This window comes from Empidonax traillii, unplaced genomic scaffold (genome assembly GCF_003031625.1).
Source record: "Empidonax traillii isolate 1590-97213 ecotype Southwest subspecies unplaced genomic scaffold, ASM303162v1 scaffold926:size687835, whole genome shotgun sequence".
Lineage (NCBI taxonomy): Eukaryota > Metazoa > Chordata > Aves > Passeriformes > Tyrannidae > Empidonax > Empidonax traillii.
In genome coordinates, this window is record NW_020956119.1 from 570,183 (window position 1) to 593,162 (window position 22,980).

At 42.1% G+C, this 22,980-nt stretch overlaps 2 protein-coding genes across 4 annotated transcripts; one reads left to right on the plus strand and one right to left on the minus strand.

Moving 5' to 3' along the window:
• Positions 1-12,978: 12,978 nt before the first annotated feature.
• MTIF3 (mitochondrial translational initiation factor 3) lies at positions 12,979-17,696 on the plus strand. 3 transcript variants are annotated; one of them, XM_027903038.1, is made up of 4 exons: positions 12,979-12,997; positions 14,904-15,367; positions 15,992-16,137; positions 17,418-17,696. In XM_027903038.1, the coding sequence occupies exons 2-4, from the start codon at positions 14,905-14,907 to the stop codon at positions 17,628-17,630; spliced, it is 822 nt and encodes a 273-aa protein (XP_027758839.1). In that variant the 5' UTR covers positions 12,979-12,997; position 14,904; the 3' UTR covers positions 17,631-17,696. The 3 variants fall into 3 exon arrangements, with proteins under 3 accessions (XP_027758839.1, XP_027758836.1, XP_027758838.1); XM_027903035.1 differs by lacking the exon at positions 12,979-12,997 and adding an exon at positions 13,168-13,276; XM_027903037.1 differs by lacking the exon at positions 12,979-12,997 and having other exon boundaries at positions 14,815-15,367.
• Positions 17,615-22,601, minus strand: GTF3A (general transcription factor IIIA). The gene is made up of 9 exons (XM_027903034.1): positions 22,407-22,601; positions 22,056-22,156; positions 21,419-21,515; positions 21,160-21,248; positions 20,191-20,264; positions 18,917-19,000; positions 18,329-18,558; positions 18,176-18,235; positions 17,615-17,914 (listed from the first exon to the last, which is right to left on the minus strand). Exons 1-9 carry the CDS (start codon positions 22,599-22,601, stop codon positions 17,753-17,755), a joined length of 1,092 nt encoding a protein of 363 aa, XP_027758835.1. The 3' UTR covers positions 17,615-17,752.
• Between the last annotated feature and the right edge of the window lie 379 nt (positions 22,602-22,980).

The following is a 22,980-nucleotide window of genomic DNA, read 5'->3' on the forward strand; positions in this document are numbered from 1 at the left end:
CCGGTTCATATTTGCTGTTTTTGATATGGTTAGTTCATCACTTCTTTGTGTAGCTAAAGTGTTTTGCTTACATGAGGAATGTTTTGGATCAGATGAGAATTACCCTGATGCACCAACCGATATTATGTTAATGTCTAGCAGATTAATGCTCTAGAAAATTTGCATATAATGAACACAGATCATAACCCTTTGCTGAAGTGCACATCCCAATGTGCCTGCCCCAGATAATGGGCCCTTTTCCTATCAACAGGGAACCGAGAAGGGAGGAGAAGTAGGTTCTTTAATTCCTCTTTTATGCATTCCACAGAACTACCCTGGCAGAGGGATCGAGTAGTTACTGCTACGGGAGTGATTATGCAAATGATATTACGCAATTCCAGCAACTGAACTAACACCACCCTAAGACTCCACATTTGTTCAGTCTACAGCAGGTATTTCCAACCCATACAGACTTCCACAAAGACAAGTGCTTATATGGTCAATAAACAACGATGTTCTGACCTTTCTCCTGTCAAATTTTGTAAGTGGTTATTATTTAGGGCTTGTCCAAAAATTTTCCACTGAAACTGTTTTCATGGAAAACTTCAAGTTAAAACTGAACAGCTTTTTTTTTTTTTTTTTTTTTTTTTTTTTTTTTTTTTTTTTTTTTTTTTTTTTTTTTTTTTTTTTTTTTTTTTTTTTTTTTTTTTTTTTTTTTTTTTTTTTTTTTTTTTTTTTTTTAACTGAAAGGATGTCTCCTGTCTGTGGAATATTCTACTCCTTCTGTTCCACAGCACATTTGTGTCCCAAACAAAGCACATTTCCATGGGGACATGCCATTTTGAGTACTCAGAGGAACTCAAGAGTTGGGATCCTTTGGGCTGGGTGGGTTGATGAACCACAGGATGGTCCAACACAGGAACAGGTTTCCTAGAGAAGCAGTTGATGCCCCGAGCTTGTCAGTGTTTACGAGGCATTTGGACAGTGCCTTCAATTACATGCTTTTATTTTTGGTCAGCCCTAAAGTGGTGAGGCAGTTGGACTAGATGATTCCTGTAGGTCCTTTCCAACTGAAACTATTCTATTCTCTTCTGTCCTATTCTACTCTATTCAATTTTATTCTTTTTAGGGCTCAACTTAACTACTGATGCACAATTCACCAAAATTAGCAATTGTTCTTTGTGAAATTTAGTCCAGCTAGAAATCCCAGCCTGGAGAGGGCAATGGAGGTATGAAGCACCTCAGGGAATTTCCATATCAGAGCATTCAGGTCTATAATTTGACCAAATCTATTTGAAAGGAAAAGATCACTAGCTTTGTTCACTGTGCAAAAAGATACTGGTTGTCAACCAAAAACTAATTATTGACTTTCACTGAAAATATTCAAATTTGGAAATTTTGTATATTTCTTCTGTTTGTCTTGCAGTCAGTTTGTGAACAGCTGGGGAAGGCTACACGGGAGCATGGAAAACTAGGTTCACATATTTAGCCTGGAGCAATGTGAGGTAAGAAATTTTGGTATGAAGCTGATAGAGTGAAAACCTCTTCTACCTTTCACTCCTCTTGAGCAAAGCCTTTGGCTTCTATGAAATGCAACATTTTTCACAATATGTAACTTTACTGGAAATATTCCAAAGGATCTAGGATTAACACTACAAAAAAATAAAGAGATAAACAGTGGGATAGCCTCTATATATTTATTCATACGTTTGTTACAGTTATTTTACATAAATCACATTGCTTGGCTCGTGACTGGTTTGGGGTTTTTTTGACATAATTAGAAGAAACTGTTTACCTTTTAGGGCATCAGTTAATTATATTTCAAGCTCACAAATTACAGTTGTTTTTCATTATCCACATATGGAACTGTAAAAAACAAAGCAAATGCTACTGTTATAACATGGCATTCCTCTCCAAAGTTTACAAAAGCAGGGTGAGCTAATGGAAAAAGAACCACTAAATAAAGCACCAACTGGCCTGGTTTCTAGGTTTGCTTTTAACTTTTTCCCTTTTTTGGCCATTTCAGAAAAGATACTGTTATTTCTCCCACTTTATTTTTAACCAGACATGAAATAGCTAACAATAACTCTTATCTTTGTCAGAGACATGTTGAAACATGTTGGTTCAGATTAATAAGTATGAGATTTGCGTGTTTAAAAAATAATTCCAGCTCTGTTGCTCTAGTTCCTTGTAAACAAGCAGACGAACAAGAAACTTCAGTTTCCCTATGTATGCTCATGCCCTTACTTGTTAGGACCATGCATAAATTTTATACTACCTTGAAGACAGGGAAATGCTATAAAACTGTGGATTAGTAAATTCAGACTTTTAAAGATACTGCTGTGGTCAATAATACTTATGGAACTTCTCAGTAGTACATTTTGCAGAATGATTTTCCTTCAATAAATTTAAATAAAATAAATGCATGTGAGCCTTTACAGCATTAATAAATTCTGCTCAGTCCATCTAACGCTATCTATGTTTGATGGTTACTTGATCTTAGCTGAATACAGGAATAATTTGTTTAATTTCTGAGTACAGTTCCATGTTCTAATGCAAAGCTGGTTTCTGAATTTCTTATCAAAACAATTACCTTCTGTTGTTCTGTAAAGAAAAAATTATGGCTCATTTCTGTGGCTCCATCATCCATGTTTTTTATTTACGTAAATAACTTATGGTCTGATACCATGTAAGCATCACTGGCATATGAATCCCCAAAAATACATAAACTTCTTGGAATGCAAAGATGTCTCAGCACAATTAAAGTGCTTTAAAATTATTAACAAATAAATTTTCAACCTTCTATTCAAGGTTATTTCCTTATATTTTAAGTGGACTGACTTTGTAGGACTGTAATTGCTTGTAAGGATATGCATACGTAAGAGTCTCCATCGTTCATTAGAATGTAAAAGGGTAACATCGTAGAATCACTCAGGTCCTGCTGATTCCTGAACTGATTCACAGATAAGTAAGGTGTTTTTTTCACCCAGATTGAGGTCATAGTCCAAAATTCTTGGTATACCATTGGAGTAGATGACCCCCCTGAGGTCCCTTCCAACCTGAATTATTCTCCAATTCTGCACTTCTATCACAAAGTACTAAATTGTCCTTGACAGGCATTTCTCCTGAAGCCAAAAACTTGTTCCTATAACCCTATAGCATGTGGAGGGAGGGCAGAAGGGAAAGGTGAGGGAGACTATTGAAATTACACATGCATTGTGGGATCTGGAAGCCACGAAAGTTCAAAGTCTGGGATCAGGCAATTTACACAGAGACTGAAAGCTGACACAGCCATGAGAGGTTTGATGTAGATGCTTGAGAGCACATCTGATATAAAGACAAAAGACTGAACACTGTAGGAAAAGGTGATATGGAAAACACTGCATGATGAATTTTCCGTATGAATCTCATGGAAAAATACAGTCTGAATTTTGTTTGGAACAGAAGGAGCTGCAAGGGTAGGTACGGACTGGTGTGTATGCTTTGTTGCTGAAGGACATAATTTTTTTCCGAAGGGTATAGTAAGTTTTTTTAATAGGATGTTGACATCTTGGACCAAGTAGAGGAGAACATACAGGGAAAGCTGATCTTAGAGAACATACACAATTTTGCTTAGATCATGTCGCAGAGCCAGTGATCCTGGCAGTGGAGTCCATCCTTACGGGAGTAAAACAGAGTAGATTTCAGAGGTAGTGTTTAATTAATTCTGGAGAAGACTTTGTCCCGTGTCTCAGGCACATGGACTGCACCTACCCAAAGGAGCAAAGTTATGGAAAACCTATCAAAATGAGTAAGATATACAGAAGCATGTTGGTTTCTAATTCACTTTGAAAAAAATTAGGCACAGTGAAGTACTGAAGCTCCTGCTGAGATTTCAGGAATAAAAGATATGTTACCAATAATCAGGAAGTATGAAATACCATAAATCATTATTTTCTGACAACCCAGGGATCATAACTGATGTCTTTTCTTATTCAAGATGCTACATGAAAAGCAAGCAGTTGGGCAGTAGTCAGAAACACTCAGTCTTCTGAAGGACTTTTATTTTATTAAGGTTGTCTTTGAAGCCTTGAGATAACAGGAGAGTCCTAGTTAAGTGCTCAGTGCAGTATTTCTTTACAGTTCATGCAGACTATATCAGTGCATAACCCAAGAGCACAGCTGCATTCTGATGGGTATGGTCCAGGTGTATAACTAGGGAAAGACACTGCAAGGAAAAAGGGAGATAGCTTCTAAGTGGTCAAAAAGATGGGAGGAGAAGCACAGACATGAAGAGACTTGTCCAAGATCACAGGGCATGTCAGTAGCAGCATTGCAGTCAAAACTCACATCTCCTGACTCCCAGTCCAAGAATCACCCAGACAACAGTAGTATGATAGAAAAGATGTAGCTGAACTTTAGGCTATGTGAGTCCAGGGCTCTTTGGGCTGTTCTTACTCTCCTTCTCTGCTGCTCCATCACTGAAAGTAAGCTATGATTGCTGACTTGTAACCTTGCTTTGGTGTGTCTGCAGCCATCACCCTCGCAACTTACTTGGCAATTCTTCTCCCCAAGCTTCCACTTAGCCTGGACCGTTTGATGCCTGCTGCCTTTGTGAAGCTTTTGAAATTAATGCTTTAAAGCCTGTAAAAGCAGCTCAGAAGGAAAAAAAAATGACAGTTTTACATTTTTAAAAAGGTGCTCTTATTCTCCTCACAGCTGAGTTTTGATGGCAGCTTGTGAGCAGAATAGTAAGTGGAATTTTCTGTTGTGTTTTTCCAGGCCAGTCTGTCTGGGCTGTGGAGATCCATAGTTTTTCCCATTTGTTTTTCAGTGCAGTTATGCCGCAGCAAGTCACCTCCTCAGCAGAGGCTGCCCCTCTGTGTGTGTGGACCAAAGAGAGGGGATGAACAGCACTCAACTATTAGAGATGGATTGTGCCATTTTCCTCATCTTTGGGGACATGGAAGGCCCTGTGTGTTTCCAGCTCTCTTCTCCTCTTCTCTAGTCCCCTTAGCCAGTCAAGAATCTATATACCTGTCTATACACCAAACCAGTGCAAATACTTCTATCTGGGATCTACACAGCATTTCTCTAGATCTGCTGGCTGCGCCTTGGGGAAGAATTTATTCTACACTAGCAAAAGAGTTCATACTAACTGATTTCAAACAGAACCCTCCCAGAAATGCTGAAGTGATGACATGCATCAAAAAGGACTAATCCAGTCCTGTAGAGAGCAAAACCAGCTCTCAGTCCTACAGCCCAACCCAACACTAGCCTGAGCTAACACAACAGCAAGTGAATTTGAAGTTTCAAGCTTTGGTCCTGCTGACTGCAATGACACCACAAAGCAGGTAAAATTTCTCCTTGTAAGCAAATGAGCACTGAAATAACTTACACTTGAATTGTCAAGGCTTGTGTTGCCAGTTCCCACTGTAATGATTCCCACTTATCTTCTTATCTTCTACAAGAGACCTACAGTATCAAGTACCAAAATTGTAAATCAAAATCTCCCCAGCACGCCCCCTACACCTTTTCATTGCCATCCATGTGTTCTTGCTCCTCCCATCTCTACGTTCCCCTCAGCCTTACACATCACCTATGCAGCCCCTGATCAGCTGGTAAGGCAAAAGACACCAGGGACTACAGTCAATCATGGCATTATAGAATCATAGAGTGATTTGGGCTGGAAGGGCTTAAAGACCACTTAGTTCCAACCCCTCGCCATGGGCCAGGATGCCACACATTAGATTATGTTGCTCAGGGCCCCATCCAACCTGGTCTTGAACACTTCCAGGTATGGAGCATCCACAACTACTCTGGGCAACCTGTTCCAGTGCCCCACTACTCTCTTGAGTAAAGAAATTCTTCCTAACATCTAATCTAAATCTCTCCTCTGTTAGTTTAAAACCATTGCCTACGTCCTATCTCTATCTGCCTGTATAAAAAGTCAATCTCTCTCTTTTTTGTAAGCTCCCTTTAAGTACTGAAAGGCTGCAATGAGGTCTGATAACACCTGTGTGTTAACCAGGCAGCCCACACACATAAACTGTCTGGTCAGCTGGATGAACTCTTCTGATAGAACAAGACATCAATTTGAATGCTTCTCCACTGTTTAAGCACTGTTTTTCACAAAACTTGTTAAAAATACATACAGTTATTATAAATGTACAGCATCTTTGAGGCTCCTATCTCTTTGCCAAACTGGACTGAAGTGTCCAAGCAATTAAAACTGCTGAGACAACTTGCAGAGACACAGATGGATAGGAAGACAGGATGATCGCATTAGCTTTTTTTTTTTTTTTCCCAGTAGGAAAACATGTTAAAAAGAAAAAGAAACCTATCAAAATGCAGTTTGTACTTATGACATGTTATCAGACTTAATTAAATTCTGATTTCAGTGCTTTACTTTGAATCACGATAAAATAACAAAAAAATAGTGACTAATTAATTCTAATGAAAAAATGATTGGCAGAAGAAGATCTGTTGTGCATAAACAGGTGAAAAATGCTACTGAACCTCTTAAAAATTATTTTTCTGCACCAATTTTCAGAAATATTAAAACTTTCCTCATCTTTGCGTTCCAAGAACCTGACCGAGAACTTCATGGTGCAGCTACACCAAATGTATTTTCTTGGTTTTGCTTCTTTACTAGATTTGGAAGAAAAGAAAATCAGAAAACCTAGCATTGTGCATTATAAACTAAAATATCTTGAAGGGAGAGGATGAAGACTGTTGTTAAGGGCATTTGATTGATCATTTTTAGAGGGAGATAAAAAAGAAAATAAGATTACCTTCGGAAAAAATACATACAAAGTCAGATTGTAAAGCTTCCGATAAAACACTACTCTTGGCAAGCTACACTGTGTGTGTGGGGGGGGGGGGTGGAGGAGGCAGAAAAGCAGTTCCTCTGTCCATAATGTGTATTTTTTTTAACATTTACAAATTATTTTTGACTTAGCCACGCAGGGAGCCTACTTTCAACCCTCAATTTGAAAATCATGGAGGCTTTAAAAAGTCTTCCACCTGCATCTCTTTTTTGCATCACAGTTCTTTATCCTCTAAAGGATGAAAACCCTGGCATATAAAAACTTTGTTAAGCTGTCACTATCAATAGAGCAAAAAAAAAAATAATGGTTGACAAAGAAGAAACAAATTGCATCTTCGAATAAGTTTCCTTCATGCTCTTGTTAAAAGCTATAACCTCTGATGTTAACTAAATTTAACCCATTCTGACCCTTGCGGTGGCCCTTAACCTTTTCTTTATTCTGCTTCCTGTGGTTGCTGAAGAAAACTGGCCCAGTCATTGGAAAAGCGCTCTCTGTTGCACACAAAGCCCCAGCCTGGCTGCTAGTCTGTCAGGAGGGATAGAATAGACGGGGAGGTCAGCACCTGTGCTGAGAAGCAGGTGACAGGGAACTGCTTGGACCATTCTAGGGCAAGTTGTAATAGTTTCTACCCTTTAAATATCGCACTGTAGTTTCGGGTATTCAAGGCAGCGAAGTTCACGTTTTCTTTGTGAATGCAGACTTTAAACAAATTAATCTATTGCTGTTCAACTGACTGTAAAATTAGTAGATTTACTGTTGCAAAAAAAAAAAAAAAGAAAAAAAAGAAAAAAAGAAGGAAAAAAAGAAGAGAGCTTTCACTTCCACTTTAATAAGGTCACGGATGTGTCCTAGGCTGCCAACAAAAGCAGCTTTTAAAATCTTCACAGCTGAACCCAACAACTTGCAAAGGCTGTAGAACAATGTCTTCAATGTACAGTGGAAACTCCTCTCCCTACAGTCAAGATGTAAAACTAGACAGTTAAAAAACTTTCTATACTGCTAAGTTTTAACTCTAATTGCATCTCGCCCCAGGAACTCACAGGCTTGCTCTATGATTAACATTTTAATAAATTCAGTCAGCCTTGCCTTTCAGGGAGTAAAATCGGTTCTTTGCCTAGATTCAGTAAATCAGCCCAAGCAATTTAACGGCAGAACATACATCTTCAAAAGATTTGTTTCAATTCCTACAACAGGGGCAGATCTCAGAAATCAAACAAAACTTTATCTGTTTTAATGATATTTTTATATTTTGTGCAGGGCATCAGTTGGCAGTGACCATTTACCACTCACTACAACAGAATTTTTTGGGTTTCCTTTAATATTTTGCTGTCTCTTGCTAGAGTAAAAATAGACAAGTTTGTGTAGGAAGCAACTTTCAAAAGCTGTGGATGGAAAAGGAATAAATGAGCTACTGCAGATCCAGAAATATGGACCTACTACATGCCCAGAATTTCTCTGTCCTTTAAATACGTGTTTACTCTGACGTGTTCTCTGCCATATGGCAATGCTCAGCGCAGCGCAAGCGAGTGTTTCATCTGAGTTATGTGTGAAAGTTTTTTATAAACCCTAACGGGAAAAGGAATACTAAGGAGTGTAAAAAGGAGGCTACAGACCCTTGCTGAACCAGGGGACTGCAGAAGCACACAGCCATATGTGGCATTATAACCAGCAGGAAGGTGGAAGGGGGGCCATGCCAGCTGCTGCTGAAGAGCAGGAGTGGGGAGGAGTAAGAGACTCTCTCCAAGTCTTTCCCCAAGCCTCCCGCTGAAACGCCCTGTGAAGGAGGGAATTACACAAAAAAACCCACCAGGAAAACAGAGGTGCACAGGGTGAGCAACCCTCCAGATGCTCAGAACTTTTGTAAGCACAAGTGTGCAGGAGACTAATCACAGATTTAGTAATAAGACTGAAAAAACCTGCTGTCTCACCCGCTGCTACTAGTCCATGTCCAAGGTCCCAAGGCACTGCTTAAATCCAACAATATAAGTAATAATTCCTGATGATCTTGTTTGGCATTTCAGCTTTTTTTTTTTACCAGATATTGAGAATTACAGCTCCGGCTTAGGAAGCCAAAAGATATTCACTGTGGACCAAAGACCAGTCCTCCACCCAGTGCCAGCAGGTAAGAGCTCCCTGCAGATGTAAGGCACTTCAGTAGCTTGCTTCCTGCTCCCACAAAATGAATGATGAAGTTTGAATGAAAATAAACTATAGCACTGGGTCTCCAGGTGAACACCTTGTCATCCAGCTAAGGGCATTCTCACTCTCTGCTGGGAATTACAAACTGCCTACTGTACCCAGAATGAACAACTTCAGGGGGAGATTTTAGGGCTGACTATGGTGGAGCTAGGTTGATGGCTGGACTAGAGGATCTTAAAGGTCTCCTCCAACTTTTATGATTCTGTGGTTCTTTAAGATTGACCCCAAAACACAGAAGGACTGGAACCAGTTTCTAACATCCTCAGGGGACACTGAAATTATCCCCCCAGAGATTGGTTGCTAATATGGACAAAGATTCCTGGTAGTTTCTTGAGTCTTGCATTAATTATTAACATTAATAACATCCACACTGGCAGATCACCAGACTGTTCTCATGTGAGGGCAAGAAATCTCTCCATCCACCATTCCTTCCCGTTCTCACATATTTGCATTTAAAATTATCCAGGGGATGAAATATCTATAGTTTGGCACAAGGTCTAGCAGAACAAACAGGCCTTAATATGGCACAAAAAAATGATAAAGTGAAAACAACAACTTTTCTAACCAGCTTGGGAAAGTAAATATCAAATAAATAATAATAATTAAAAAAAAGACAATGAAGATCTAGGAATTAAAAAGCAAATAAATTCCTGAGAGTATTGTCAGGGGTAGGCAGAGGATGATGTGCATCAAGCAAAATAGAAGGGAGAGAGTTATTATTAACTGCATTTATTATCATAGTGTCTTTCAAATAATTAAGACTGCAGTCCCACTGTGGCAGGTACATATAAAAACATGGCCCCAGGACTATTAGAGTATAAACAGACATGAGACAAAGAACAAGGAGAAAGAGTACAACAAACCCCCAGAAAGATCAAGTTAATTGAGGACAAACAGCATGAGAAGGCTGCACTATTTCTTGGCACACTAAATTTAATTAGAAAGACATAAAGTAAAACAAGCATCAGGTTTAAACTTAACAAAATTAAATAAACAGAAGAGAGAAGGAATGCAAGTTGGATGCTCTGAAGTACCTTGCTTTCATGCAGGTAGTTTTTATCACAGTGAAGAGGATTATTAGCTTTATTGCTGCCTCTAACATTGCTGAAAATTATCTGTCTTATGGGGATAGTTCTCACAGCGGCAATAGTAGCTAACTGCAAGCAGGGCTGCTGACAAGCCCTCCTCTAATGCATATTGCAGAACAGATGATGAAAAAAATATCTCTCCAGGCTTCAGCTTTGCCAAATTTTCCCTTCATGCTTATTCAAATTCCACACTTGATTTCCAGACCATGAAAAGAGCAGTAAAAACCTTTTTTGTCTTGCCTTTTCTTATTGGGGAATATTTCACTCTCCACAACTGGATACTGTAGAATTTCAGTAATTTATATTTCAAGAGATCAAACTGAGATCTGGTTTTCTTAGGCATTCTGCTGATGTAAGTGATGGCAATCACTTTTCCCAAAGAGCTTACAACTCTAAAGACATAAAGCCTGAGTGAAATAAAAGAAATGCACAAAAAAGCAGGATGGAAAAAAACAGGCTTTATTTGCATATAATAGGAGAAGCTACAATTGTCATTCAGGCTCCTAACACAGCTCACCATCTACTTGGCTAATTCTGTTATTGGCATTTTTCCAAACTCATTACTGCAGGTGAGGAGTTTTAATGAGGATAAGGTGATATGAATGAACTTCAGATTGTGAACTGTTTTAATAAAGTTTTCTGGTTTTGCACACAATTACCATACGATGTCTTCCGTGAAGATGGAAAGCACAAAGAAATGAGTGACCTTTTTTTAAACATGTGTACCACAATGACAGTACAAAACCAACAAACCTATGAAATGAAACCATTCTAGGACCACAGTTAGGAACAGAAAGCTTTCAACCCAAAAAGATAAAGCTCAGATTTTCACTGCATTTCTTCTTCCTGGGCAGAAAATGGGGAGAGGAAAGAGGAGTCACTTAGCTGGCCTAAACCATATAAGCTAAAAAATTCTGATTTTTTTTTTTTATTCAGGAAGAACAGGAGACAAGGCCTCCCTCCCAGCTGCTTCCCGTAGCTTCATTTTGTACTTAATTATGAACACAAGCACACTTTCAGTCTGAGTGTTGTTCCAGCTCACGCCCAGCTGGCGAAACAGCATCCCTCGATAGACACGAACACCTGGGCTTCTGAAAAGACCTCAGCACACGCTGCCCCTCCAGAGCATCAGAACACCAAACTCCCACACTGTTCAGCGTCTGGATCTCTTAGCATGTTACTTACAGCTGGGGACCCAACATTTGCACAAATTTCAGCTTCTTTTTCAAAGGTTTCTGTCTCCAAACCGGACGGAGGAGCTCACAAACCCTAGGCAGAGCTGCCTACCAAAGATGGTAACAAATCCAAACATCCAGCACGCTTTCGGTCTGACTCACGCAACTCCATAACCGCACACGCTGCTGACCCCTGCAGACACAGCTCGGCCGTGCACTGCCCGCGCCCCGCGCACACACGCACGGCCCCGCAGCCCGCTCCCGCAGCCCCAGGGGTGGGGACAGACGTACTATGGTGCACAGCCCCGTAGAGAGCTGCATCGAGCTCCGGGAGCCTCAGCACAGGAAGAACGTGGATCTGCTCTAGCGAGTCCAGAGAAGGGCCATAAAGATGCTCGGAGCGCTGGAGCACCTCTCCTATGGAAACAGGCTGAGAGAACTGGGATTGTTCAGCCTGGAGCAGGTTCCGGGGAGACCTTATAGCAGACCTCCCACTACCTAAAGGGGACCTATAAGAAAGACGGGAACAGACTTTTTAGCAGGGCCTGTACTGATACGACAAGGGGTTACGGTTTTAAACTAAAAAGAGGGTAGATCTAGACTAGATGCAAGAAATTTTTTACAAGGAGGGTGGTGAAACAATGGCAGAGGTTGCCCAGACAGTAGAGGCCTCATCCAAGTAAACATTCAAAGTCAGGATGGACAGGGCTCTGAGCAACCTGATCTAGTTGAAGATGTTCCTGCTTCTCCTGCTTATTTCGGGGGGGGGGGGGGGGGGGGGGGGGGGGGGCGGGGTGGTGTTGGACCTTTAAAGATCCTTCCAATCCAAACCATTCTATGATTCTATGACTCAAGTGCGCATTTCAACACATGACACACACATAATGCACGCAGCACCCACGTAATCCCCGCTCACAGCCACAAAGTACCCTCCTGGGATGGCCCCTGAGCACAGTGAGGATCATCTCCCAGCCCTGGTCCTTACATCCACAGCAGCTCCCACAGCACAGCAAAGACATTGAGAATCAACAGAACAATGCACCCAGCGGGTACACCCAGGAAAACACCACTTCCCAACAACTGCACACATAGAACCAGGCACACCACACGTGCATCGGCACGGAAATGTGGGAACACGAGATGAATGCGCAGATCCACGTACAAGCACACACATCCATCCAGAGACAGAAACTCTCTGTAAGAAACTGGCAATTGCACAACCATGACTGTGTGTACCCAACTGTGCACAGCACACAGGTACGAGCAGGAAGGGGTGTGTGGACAGACCAGTGCACAGACACAGAGAGGCATACAGATTGGAGCACAGGCACACACAGACCAGGGCAGGGCACACACAGACCAGAGCACACGCACCGGCACACGGGCACACAGAAAACAGGGCACAGGTACACACACAGCAGTGTACAGGCACAGAGAGACAAACACAGACTGGTGTACTGGCCCACACAGAACTGGCGCACAGTCACACACGGACACACAGACACAAACGGACACACAGGCGCACACACACGCGCGCTCCCGTACGCGGGGACCCGCGGGTGCGGGGGGCGGGGTCAGGAGGCGGAGGCGCGGGAGGAGGAAGAGGAAGAGGAGGAAGAGGAAGGAGAAGAGGCGGGACATTCCGCAACTTCCCGCCGGCCCAGGAAGGTGTCTCGGCTGCTGCGGCGGGCCGGGGCCGGGGCCGGGGCCGTGGTCGGCGGCTCGGCTCGCCTGGCTCGGCCGGCAGGTAAGCGCGGGTCCCGCGGAACCGCAGGGTCGCGCACACCGTCGAGCCACGGGCACACGCACACCTGGGAACACGGACACGGCAGGGCACGGTCACACCTCTGGTACCTGCAGTGCCTGCGGTTCCCGGGATGCCCGTGGATGCCCCGCTCATCAGAGCTCCCTGCCAGCGGAGTCAGCCGTCCTCGCCAACACACGGGCTGCGCAACAAAGCAAAACACACGAATCTGCCATGTTACACGAAGATAAACCCTTCTATACAAAGGATAATTTCAGACAGTTAAGACTGTATTTACTGGGTTAAAGTAACAACTGGAAATGAAGGACAGTAAACGCAAAACCGTGTATTTGGCAGAGCAAGATTAACATTTCTTTAAAATAAACTGCTATTCCATTGCTGTGACCGCGATACTTAGTTTTAGAAGTCAGTAGCGGATAAAGGCAAGCCAGGCTCCTCTGAGTGGAAGATGAATTTAATTATATCATAATGCAGCAGCGATGCCCAGAGTACAGACCAAGTCTGCAGTGCGTGATCCAGAGCTGGTTTGGGAAACCATCTTAAAAATAAGGATGTCTTTGCTTTTGTGTAGCTGCACTGATGATGCACAAAGACAGTTGTTTGTTGGCAGTGAGTGTTTAATCGTAGGGCTGTTGTCACATCCAAAAAAAAAGAGCTGTTTTCACAGAGGTCTTGTTTCTGGTCTGGAATTGGCAGAGGCAGAGCCCAGGGCAGGAAGGTACAGTAGCTCTGTCAGGTTTTTTTTAGAGTCTGCTGTGGATATCCTGTTATTTCTCTTCTGTGCCCTGTGGCTAGCTTGAGTTTGGGGTCCTGCTTTAGCACACAGCTGTATCATACTACCCTGTTCATGAACTGATCTGACACCACCTTCAAGCAGTTTATATAGACTTTGCCCCTTCTGCTAAGATAAAAAGTTCACAGGAAGGTCATTTTACTTGTTCCTGTGCTAATACTGCTTGGAATTATAAATAGGTCCTTATCCTTGCTGATGGTTTGCACCTTTTCCATGTACCTGTATGCACATGGATACATGTTTACACAATGTCATATATGTAGAGATATGTATGTATATGCATATATGTATTTACAGAATGGAGTCACATTCCTTCCTGAGCAAAAGAGGTCACGCTCTTGCCAACTCCTGTGGTACAACGTGTTTGGTTTCTTGTATCATCTTTAGCTTTTCCTGTACTTGTTCCCTTTTAAACATCAAATACCAAAACTGCAGATAATACTCACAATTTGTTCTTTATATCTGTTGTTTTTTGCAGCTGTTAGAAAATGGCCAATTTCTGCAGTTCTGGGCAAAACAGAAATAATGGTCAGCTGCACCATAATTGCCAGGGGTATTCCATGAACAGGGAAGAATGGGGAAAAAAAATGCAATGGAACAAATGTTTCAAAGATCAGTTTCAATAGTCTTCGAGCACTGGTATATTTTGAAGCTTGTTTTGAAAGTTTATAGCTTCATGATTATTGTACTAGCATAGATGGCTGTAACAATTTATTTAAATTTTAATTTGCAAGTGTGGATCTGGGACATATGAATCTTGTTCTTTTTTGCCAGCCCATGTATTGCAGGCAAGTCATAGGTCGGTCTGTTTTTCTCTTTTTTTGCCCACAAGCTTTTTTCATCATTCAAGAAGAAGAAAAATATCGGTGTTTTTATTAGCTAGTTCTGGTGAAATAGGTGCATGCTTTCTGTCTGTAAGATACATAAATAATTTTGATAACTGGAAAAAGTCAGCTCACTATCAATGGGAACGTGTCACCCATGCATATTTTTAAATGAGTAGTTTCAAGGACTAGGGTTTACTGAACTGGAGTTAAGTCTTCCTGATATAAGAATCTGACTGATGGGGGAAACTTGTTTTTATTTCATCCTCAGAATGACTGCCTTGTGTGTGATGAAACATTTATGTCAAGCAACCAGAAATGAGAACAGATACGCAAAAAGGTTCTTTGGTACTCTTCTAACACAGACACCACAGAAGTGGTCCTTTTTTCCGTTCTGGATAGCGGGACCTGACCCTAGAATGTCAACTGTGTTTGCACTTACTCAGCCATTTTGTACAGCTGAAAAATCTCAGACAGAACCAAAAAGGAATACAGCGTTTGGAAGTGTTGGGAGAAGAATTCCCTATCGTATTGTGCATGTAATCAACCAGGATGGAGAGAGCTTAGGAAACATGCACCGAGCAGATGCACTCAAACTTATGGATCAACATAACCTGAAACTAGTTCTCCTTAAAGAGAATGTAGAACCTCCAGTGTACAGACTAATGACTGGGCAGCAGATCCATGAAGAACAGCTTAGACGTGCAGAGAAGAAAAAAGCAAGTCCAAAACCAGGTATGTACATTGTAGACACTACAACACTGAGCACTTTGAAAAATGCTGCATTAAAAGTGGTTCCAGCAGATTAAATCCTCTTACTTGTATTTGTGTAAATCCAAAGCAATGTCACTCTGCAGTCCATGCTATTAAGGATTTGCAGTGGTGAAAATAAAATTTTGGATTAGTCTTCCACAAAGAAGCCTTCTATTGCCTTCTCAGGATTTACTATTTTGGCATCTGCTGACTTTTTAGAAAAATACTTTTATTTAAGTGAATATAACTAAACTCTCACTGAATTTCTGTTCTTTTACTAAGGCATAGTGACAGGCTCTTTTTACAAAATGAGCACCAGAGACACCAATATAATATAATTTGTCGCCAGTAGTCATGAAACACTCTCTTCCTCATTTGCTGCTAGGAAAACAAAGTCTGGACAGTTACAGCAGTGAGTGTGAGAATATCAAGTAGCCACCTTCTAAGGTGAGAGTGGTGCATGTTGAGACAATGAGATCAGGCTGCTGAGAAAGCAGGATGGGAGGAGGGAGTTAAGCAGACAAAGCATCATGAGCTGTTAAAAGAGCAACTAATACAGGTTTGTCAGATATTAAACCAACACAGTTTCAGTTCTGTTTTAAACAGGGGTGGTTCAGAAGGAGTTATCCTTTTCTTCAGCTATTGCCAAAAACGACTTAGAGACCAAGGTGAAACAGATAGGACAGTGGATTGACAAGAAATACCATGTTAAAGTTACCATCCGGCAAGCAAAAGGTAGCAGTACGGACATGGTAAGTGAACTCCTGAAAATTGGACCAATCAATGCCATTATATAGCTGTAGTTGTATTAACCTGCCCTATTCAGTAATGCCACCATTTTTTCTATCTCATGTACTGCTAAAGTACGTAAAGATCTAGTTCCTGTGCAAGTAATGGCTGCCCACCTTAAGCTGCTTCTATTCAAACACTGCAGTTCTAGAAAAGTAGTCCCACAGAGCCAGTTCAAAGACCATGCTTTATTAGGAATGCAGTTACAATACTGGCTTTGACAGCACATTCTAAGCAGTCTGTGCAGCACCACCTTATTAAGTGGGCTGGTCAAATTTTCCTACCTCTGCCTTAAGCCAGCTCACTCACTTTTAACAGTGAGGTTTGAAAAAGTTCTGCTGAATTTTAGCTGGATTATTTCAATTATGTAACTGTTCTTCTAGAGATGCAAGTGTGCAACTGTGGCCAAGGTTAGTTGTCCACTGCATCATGAAAAACTATTGGAATGCTGTTCCAAGACTAGCAAAGTGAACATCTATAAGGATGTTAGGGAGCTGGTGGCAACTCACTAGTACAATTGCAGGGCCTTGAGACTTCATTGCCATTTGCACAAATGGCTTTTTTAGAGATTCCATGTAAGATTTTTTTTCCCCCCTATAATGTCTGTAGTGAATTAGGTTTCCTTGATGGTTGTCTCAACTGAGCTGGGGGAAATTGTGTTATCACTTCATCCAAAAGGAATAAAACTTTTTATAAGAAGTTAAATCCACAGGGAAAGGGTAACAGGAGGAACTGATTATGGGAGGGAGCAGAACGCTTCACGACACAGTCCAGATTTACATTGTCCTTAAATTTAAAAGTTTAATTATGACCTTAGGAGTTCACTCTGTTACACGAATGCACTGTTATCACTCAGTTCAATACAACCAGGTTCTGCTAACCTTAGTACAGTACTGCTCCTCAAGAGGAAAGCCCCATAATAATGTGTCTGAATCTAGTGAAATAGGAGGATGGGGGGGAGGGAGTCAGATGCAGACCACTCTCATGTCAGTTATAAAGAGCAAAACAAGATGAGTTCAGCCTGAATGCTAGGAAATGGCTTAATCCCGCCTTTGTGACTTTCATAAACTTGCTTATGAGTAAAGAACAGTTAGGAAAGGACAAGCTGAACTGCTCAAACCAGGACTACCAACTAGGTTGTTTCAGCTAGCAGCTAAACCAAAAGCAGGAGACCAAAAGCTGGAAATATTTTTCTACCCGTATTTGTGCATTGATTCAGTCCTATTTTTCTCCTCCCTTTTAGTCCATGCTTTTTGATCAAATTTTGGAGACTGTATCTGAGAAAGCCACTTATCTTTCCAAGCCAAAAGTTACTAGAGAAGGAGTGAGTGCCTGTATTTTGCGACACATGTCTGACAAAGAGTTGAAAGCACACCAGAAGATGGAAAAACAGAAAAACAGTACAGTAAAGAAAGATGAAAATGAAGATCTGAAGTCAAATGAGTTGCATCAGTGACTTTATGAAGCGGTATAAACAATACTAATTTATTAAAAAATAAAATAAAAATATGAACTTCATAAAGCTGTTGTTAAGCTTTGCATTGGTCATTCCACGAAGAATGTTGTCTCAGTTAACCTTTACTGCAGAGTCAGAATTTCAACAGTTGGTATTTCATTTTCCACGACCTTATTTATTGCCTTGCTTTCTGTCACAACTGCATCCTTTCCTGGCTGTGCTTTAGGAGGAATGTAGCCGCTCAGGTGCGAGGCTAAGCTCCTCTTAGGACGAGAACGCTTGGCCTGGCAGAAATAAATCCAGAATTAGTAAACTTTACATATCTGTGGGACAAAGACTACAAGGGCGGGAGGGGGGAAGGAAGAAATCAGTGAATAGGCTACCACTGCAGTAGCTAAAGGAGCTTCAGAAATTAAGAATCTCACAAATTAACTGGATAGTAAACCTGTTTTTCTGCTTGAAGTCACATTCTAAAACACATAATGTTTACCCTCCTCTGCAGTACAAGGTATGGTTGAAAAGACTTTTTCAAGTGTATAACTTACTTTCAAGTTCAGCTTTCTCTTTTCAGGATCATGTACAACTGTGTGCCTTGCTAGGCTCTGCTACAGTTACAGAGAGCAGGGGAAGAAAAAAAGAGTTAGGTTTATAGTTTCAGATGACATGATTCAGATAAGAACAGTTTAAAAGGTACATACTTTCATTGCAAATACCCTTCCACAGCCTGGGTAGTCACAAGAGAATGGTTTTTTCTCCTCGTGAAAAGAGAGGATATGGCTTTGAAGGTTAAATAAAGTTGTGTAAGTCCTTCCACATCCTTCTCTTGGGCATCGGCAGACTTCTCTCTCCACAGCGTGTGTTTTTTGATGCTGCTTGAGGTAATCTTTCCGTTTGAAAGTTTTGTGGCACTCGCTGCAAACTATCGGCTCTGAGTGGGAGAGAGAAAAAGGCAGAGTATAAGCAGTTTCTTACAGAAGCTCAGAATCAAACCCTAGTAGTCCTCCAGAACATTGCTAAAATCCACATGAAACGCAAGGAACTCAGAGACCAGAAGAGAATAATGTAGTATGAATTATCCAGATCCAAAATCCTGCATTTAAACAATTTCTTCATAACTGGATCATAAAGCAAAGTCAGTATACAAAGCAGCATTTTCATCAGAAAAAGGTCTAGCCAGAGTGACAACCAGTTTACCAATAAAGTGTTAAGACAAGTTTGTACACAATGACAAGTTGATGGAACAAGTTCAGCACAGACTCCTCTTCAAATTAGCATTTGGTGTTTACCTGTATGACTGACTTTATTATGTTTCAGAAGCTCTGTCCAAGTTTTTGCAGTATATGAGCAGTTTTCTTTCTTGCATGCGTAGCCTGTTGGACGGGACAGATGTTTACAATCACAAAGGGTCTGGCAAACACAGTTCAGTTTTACAAGGAGGAACTCCACTTCTAGCATTTAAAAATTAAAGGCCAGTAATTCCTTCTCTCATACTGCCCAGGAATGGGACAAGAGACAACAAACACAAATTAAGACAGGAGAAGATCCTAACAGGTTTAAGAAAGAAACCTTGTATCTCTGACTCCAGTTGTCCAGAGAGGCTGTAGAAGCCTTAGCCATGGAAACATGCAAAATGACTGGATGCAGCCCTCAGCAACCCCATGTAACTGATCCTGCCTTGAGCTGGACCAGATGACCTCCAGAGGTCCTTTCTGACCTAAACAATTTTGTGAAACTCTCTCTCCTTGCTGCAGTAGAGCTATTTCTTTTACTGAAATAGATGAAAATAATAATATATAATATTTCTATATAAGTATTTGTAGTGCATATTAAAAAAAATCTCGACCATACAGTAATGTTCCAGGTCTAGAGACTCTACCATTCTATCAAGCAAAAAGGAACCACAGAAAATCAACACTGTTTAAATCTCAGGACTGGAGAGGTCAAAAGACTAGGAACAAGTCTTTGTCTTAAAAAAGGAACACAGTACAAATCGCAGCTTTCTGTATACTCTTCCTAGTCTGTTGGGTTTGTTTGGTTTAGATTTTCTTCTATCACTAGAAAGCTGGTTAGCTGTCAACAGTACTGAAATAATGGACAGGAGTGTAGCGAGATTAGCTCAAACATACACAGCCATGTCATGATGATTTCATTTAAAAACCTTTCACATAGGTACTAAAAATGTACATGGTTTTGCCAAGGCTCTATGTGAAATTTGTGGCAGAACTGGCAATTGATTCTAAGCTCTGGAGGTCTAAGCTAGTGTCTTAACCATTAGCCCATCTCCAAAGATGGATTACTGATAAGGAAGCACCTCAGGAGAAGAAATAACTGAAGGAATCGTGAGCTCTGTTCAGTCTGCCACAAGTACACTGAAACTGAACAATGCCTAGCAGTTGTACCCCGTTTGACTATTCAAAACATGTTCTTGTTTTGTCTGTCTAGATCACTAGGCCCAGAATACTTCCACATGTGCCACATATACTTGCATACTCTCTACTGCAATAAGCCTTTTTTTCCTTTGCTGAAATGTAACTGAAGCAAGACGAAATAGCTACTATACCTTCATGTGTCTTCTCGTGCCGCTTTAGTTGACTTGGAGTAGAAAAGCCCTTTCCACATCCTTCCTTATCACATCTAGGTATAAAATACAGTGGTTTAATTTCTTTCACTGTATCCACATATTTTTATATCTTTAAGTCAAGAACAATCAAAGTGAAGAAAATAATCCAAGTTTCCCCTTGCCTAGAGATCTCTGTGTATCCCCACCTTGCAAAAGAAAATCCCATATTTTTCTAATAGATGACTGTTAATGCCTTTGAGACTTAGAACTACAGAGTCAAGCCTTCTATCATCCCTACACAGTAGGCTCTTCAAACATGAAAGAGAGACACAAAGTGTAAAGTTTAAGTGGTTTGTACAGATCCAGCAGCCAGAGCAACAGCAGAGCACTGACTGTTTTTGTGTCTGTCACCCAGCCATACTCATGAACTTCATTTAAGTGGAACAAACACTCATTTAAATGTGTTCCACCTGTAAGAAATACAAAACTAAACTTTGCTTTCATCAGACCTCTACTGATGGTGTTATCTCTATGGAGTTGCAGTGCACAGCTTCTAAGACTGGTGTCCAATTCTCTGACCTCTTTGAAGGTACTGCTCACTTCAGTGTTAGCCAAGTCACTGTTTTTTACTGGGTAGCTACATTTTTTCATTACTCTGCAAGCTCTTATGCTTGATTTCAGACTTTGTGAACTAAAAGCTGGTGGGAAGTATTTTTCCTGTGAACCTGTAATAAACCATAAGAATGCTGGAATTGCTGGGATGCCAAAGTTACAGACCACCTAGACTATGTTGCTCTAAACAGACCACTGAGCAAAGGACTAGTACAAGAAATATACTTGCAGCCATGACTACAAAGTGATTCCATTTTTTAATGCCATACTAACGAAAAGGCTAGGAAAAGGCACCTGTTTTCATCTAGAGTGTTTAAATGGAATTGTTAAAGTTCATTATTAAAATTATCCACCTACTTGAAGGGAGGTTCATTGGTGTGGTGACACTGATGAACTTTAAGTTGTTGATGCTTCCTGAAAGACTTGTTACAGCCTTCAAAGTTGCACTGTTGAGGAAATTAAGTTCATGTGTTAAGTTTCATGTGTTTGCTGAAATCCCAGTCACAGTCTTTGAACTCATACATGTACCACATAATAACAAGTTGAAGTATTTCACCAGATACACAAAAAGGAGCTTGCTTAGCCTCCACTATCCAGTACAAAGGTAGTTACTCACCACATATTGCTTTTGCTGATTTTGATGCTTGCGCTCAATGTGCTTCTTTAGGTTTGATTTTGTTCCGAATTTCTCATTGCATCCATCAGCTGCGCACCTGTAGATGAACTGCATTTTTTATTACCGCTCTCAAACACTGATTTGTTCCCTAGGCATATACAGAAATCATTGCACAAGAGGAATCATTACATGAGGAATAACTGAAACTCAAAACCCAAATATAAAAGTTTGCTTTAAAGACAGGAAAACCCAGAGGCTGTTACAATCAACAATCACCTGAAGCATATCAGAAGATACTTTTAATAAAACATATAGGAATTTCTAGCTCCTAATCCATGAAATGCAGCTAGTATAAGGGCTTGATAATATGAGATAACCTCCCTTACTCCTTTAATAATGTATTCTAGGGAAAGACCTGCCTATCCTGTTAAGCATCTGTAAAGGATCACTGCCAGACAGGAGGTTTTTGGGCTAAGGAGATGCCCATGTCCTGTTTGCACATTGTTCTGCCAGTGCTCACGATACAAAAGCTAAGCATGCGTGCCCTGTGCCACCGCCCTGTGCCACCCTCAGTTTTAACTCCGTTTCCGTAGGGACAAGGGTACTCCCGCCTGAGGAGTAAAAATTTGGGCCTTACTCGAAGGGCTTTTCCCCGGTGTGCGTGAGGAGATGCCGGGCGCGGTGGAAGTCTCTCGTGAAGCTTTTTCCACAGCCTTCATAATCGCAGACATACGGCCTCTGAAACACAGGGGCCGTTGAGAGGAGCTGTCCCAAGGGGGGCTCGGCTGCTCCCGGGATTCCGCCGTCAGCGGGATGCCCCGGCGGCCCCGCACAGAGCCCGGCAGCCCTCGCGGTGTGCTGGGACTCCCGAGGCGGTGAAGGCCTGCCCGGTGCCCCCGCGGGGGCCAACGCCGCCCGTGTGCGGGGCCCCAGCGCGGTGCCCCCACTGCGGTCACACAGCCCCCCGTCCCCAGCCGGCGGGGCTCACCTCGCCAGTGTGCCCGCAGAGGTGGGCCGACAGCCGCCAGGCCTTGTTGAAGGTGGCGTCGCAGCCGGGGAAGGAGCAGATGTACGGGCGGGCGAGGAGGGCGCTCCCGCTCCCCTTGGCAGCGGTACCTTTCCCGACGCTCCCGCCATTCCCGCCTCCACCCCGCGCCGTGCCCGCCGCCGCCTGCCCCGCCATGCCCGAGCGCACGTGACCGGCGCCTGCCGGGGGCGTGGGCGGCGCGTGCGCGGTGCGGCGGGCCTGGCGGTGCCCGCGGGGACGGGGGGAGCGGGACTGAGCCTGAACCCCAGCGACACACGGAGCCCTCCTGTCAGTGCTGCACGGAGCCGTCACACGGCTGCGGAGTCACAGAAACACGGAGCCAGCTGGGTTGGGAAAGACCTCCGAGATCACTGAGTTCAACCTGTGACCGAACGCCACCGTGGCAGCTAGACCGTGGCACTGAGCGCCACGTCCAGTCCTTCCTTAAACACCTCCAGACACCCAGTCTTTCCTTAAACGCCTCCAGGGACGGTGACTTCACCACCTACCTGGGCAGCCCATTCCAGTATCTAAT

Bases quoted from the DNA above. Each gene is read 5' to 3' on its own strand.
- MTIF3 (XM_027903037.1), top strand. From the start codon at position 14,872: ATGGGGGAAACTTGTTTTTATTTCATCCTCAGAATGACTGCCTTGTGT. The intron at 15,368-15,991 runs GTATGTACATTG...TGTTTTAAACAG, and splicing joins AAAAGCAAGTCCAAAACCAG to GGGTGGTTCAGAAGGAGTTA. The intron at 16,138-17,417 runs GTAAGTGAACTC...CCTCCCTTTTAG, and splicing joins AAGGTAGCAGTACGGACATG to TCCATGCTTTTTGATCAAAT.
- GTF3A (XM_027903034.1), bottom strand. From the start codon at position 22,601: ATGGCGGGGCAGGCGGCGGCGGGCACGGCGCGGGGTGGAGGCGGGAAT. The intron at 20,265-21,159 runs GTAGGTGGATAA...TTTTATACCTAG, and splicing joins ACCAATGAACCTCCCTTCAA to ATGTGATAAGGAAGGATGTG. The intron at 17,915-18,175 runs GTAAGTTATACA...TATTTCTGCCAG, and splicing joins AGAGAAAGCTGAACTTGAAA to GCCAAGCGTTCTCGTCCTAA.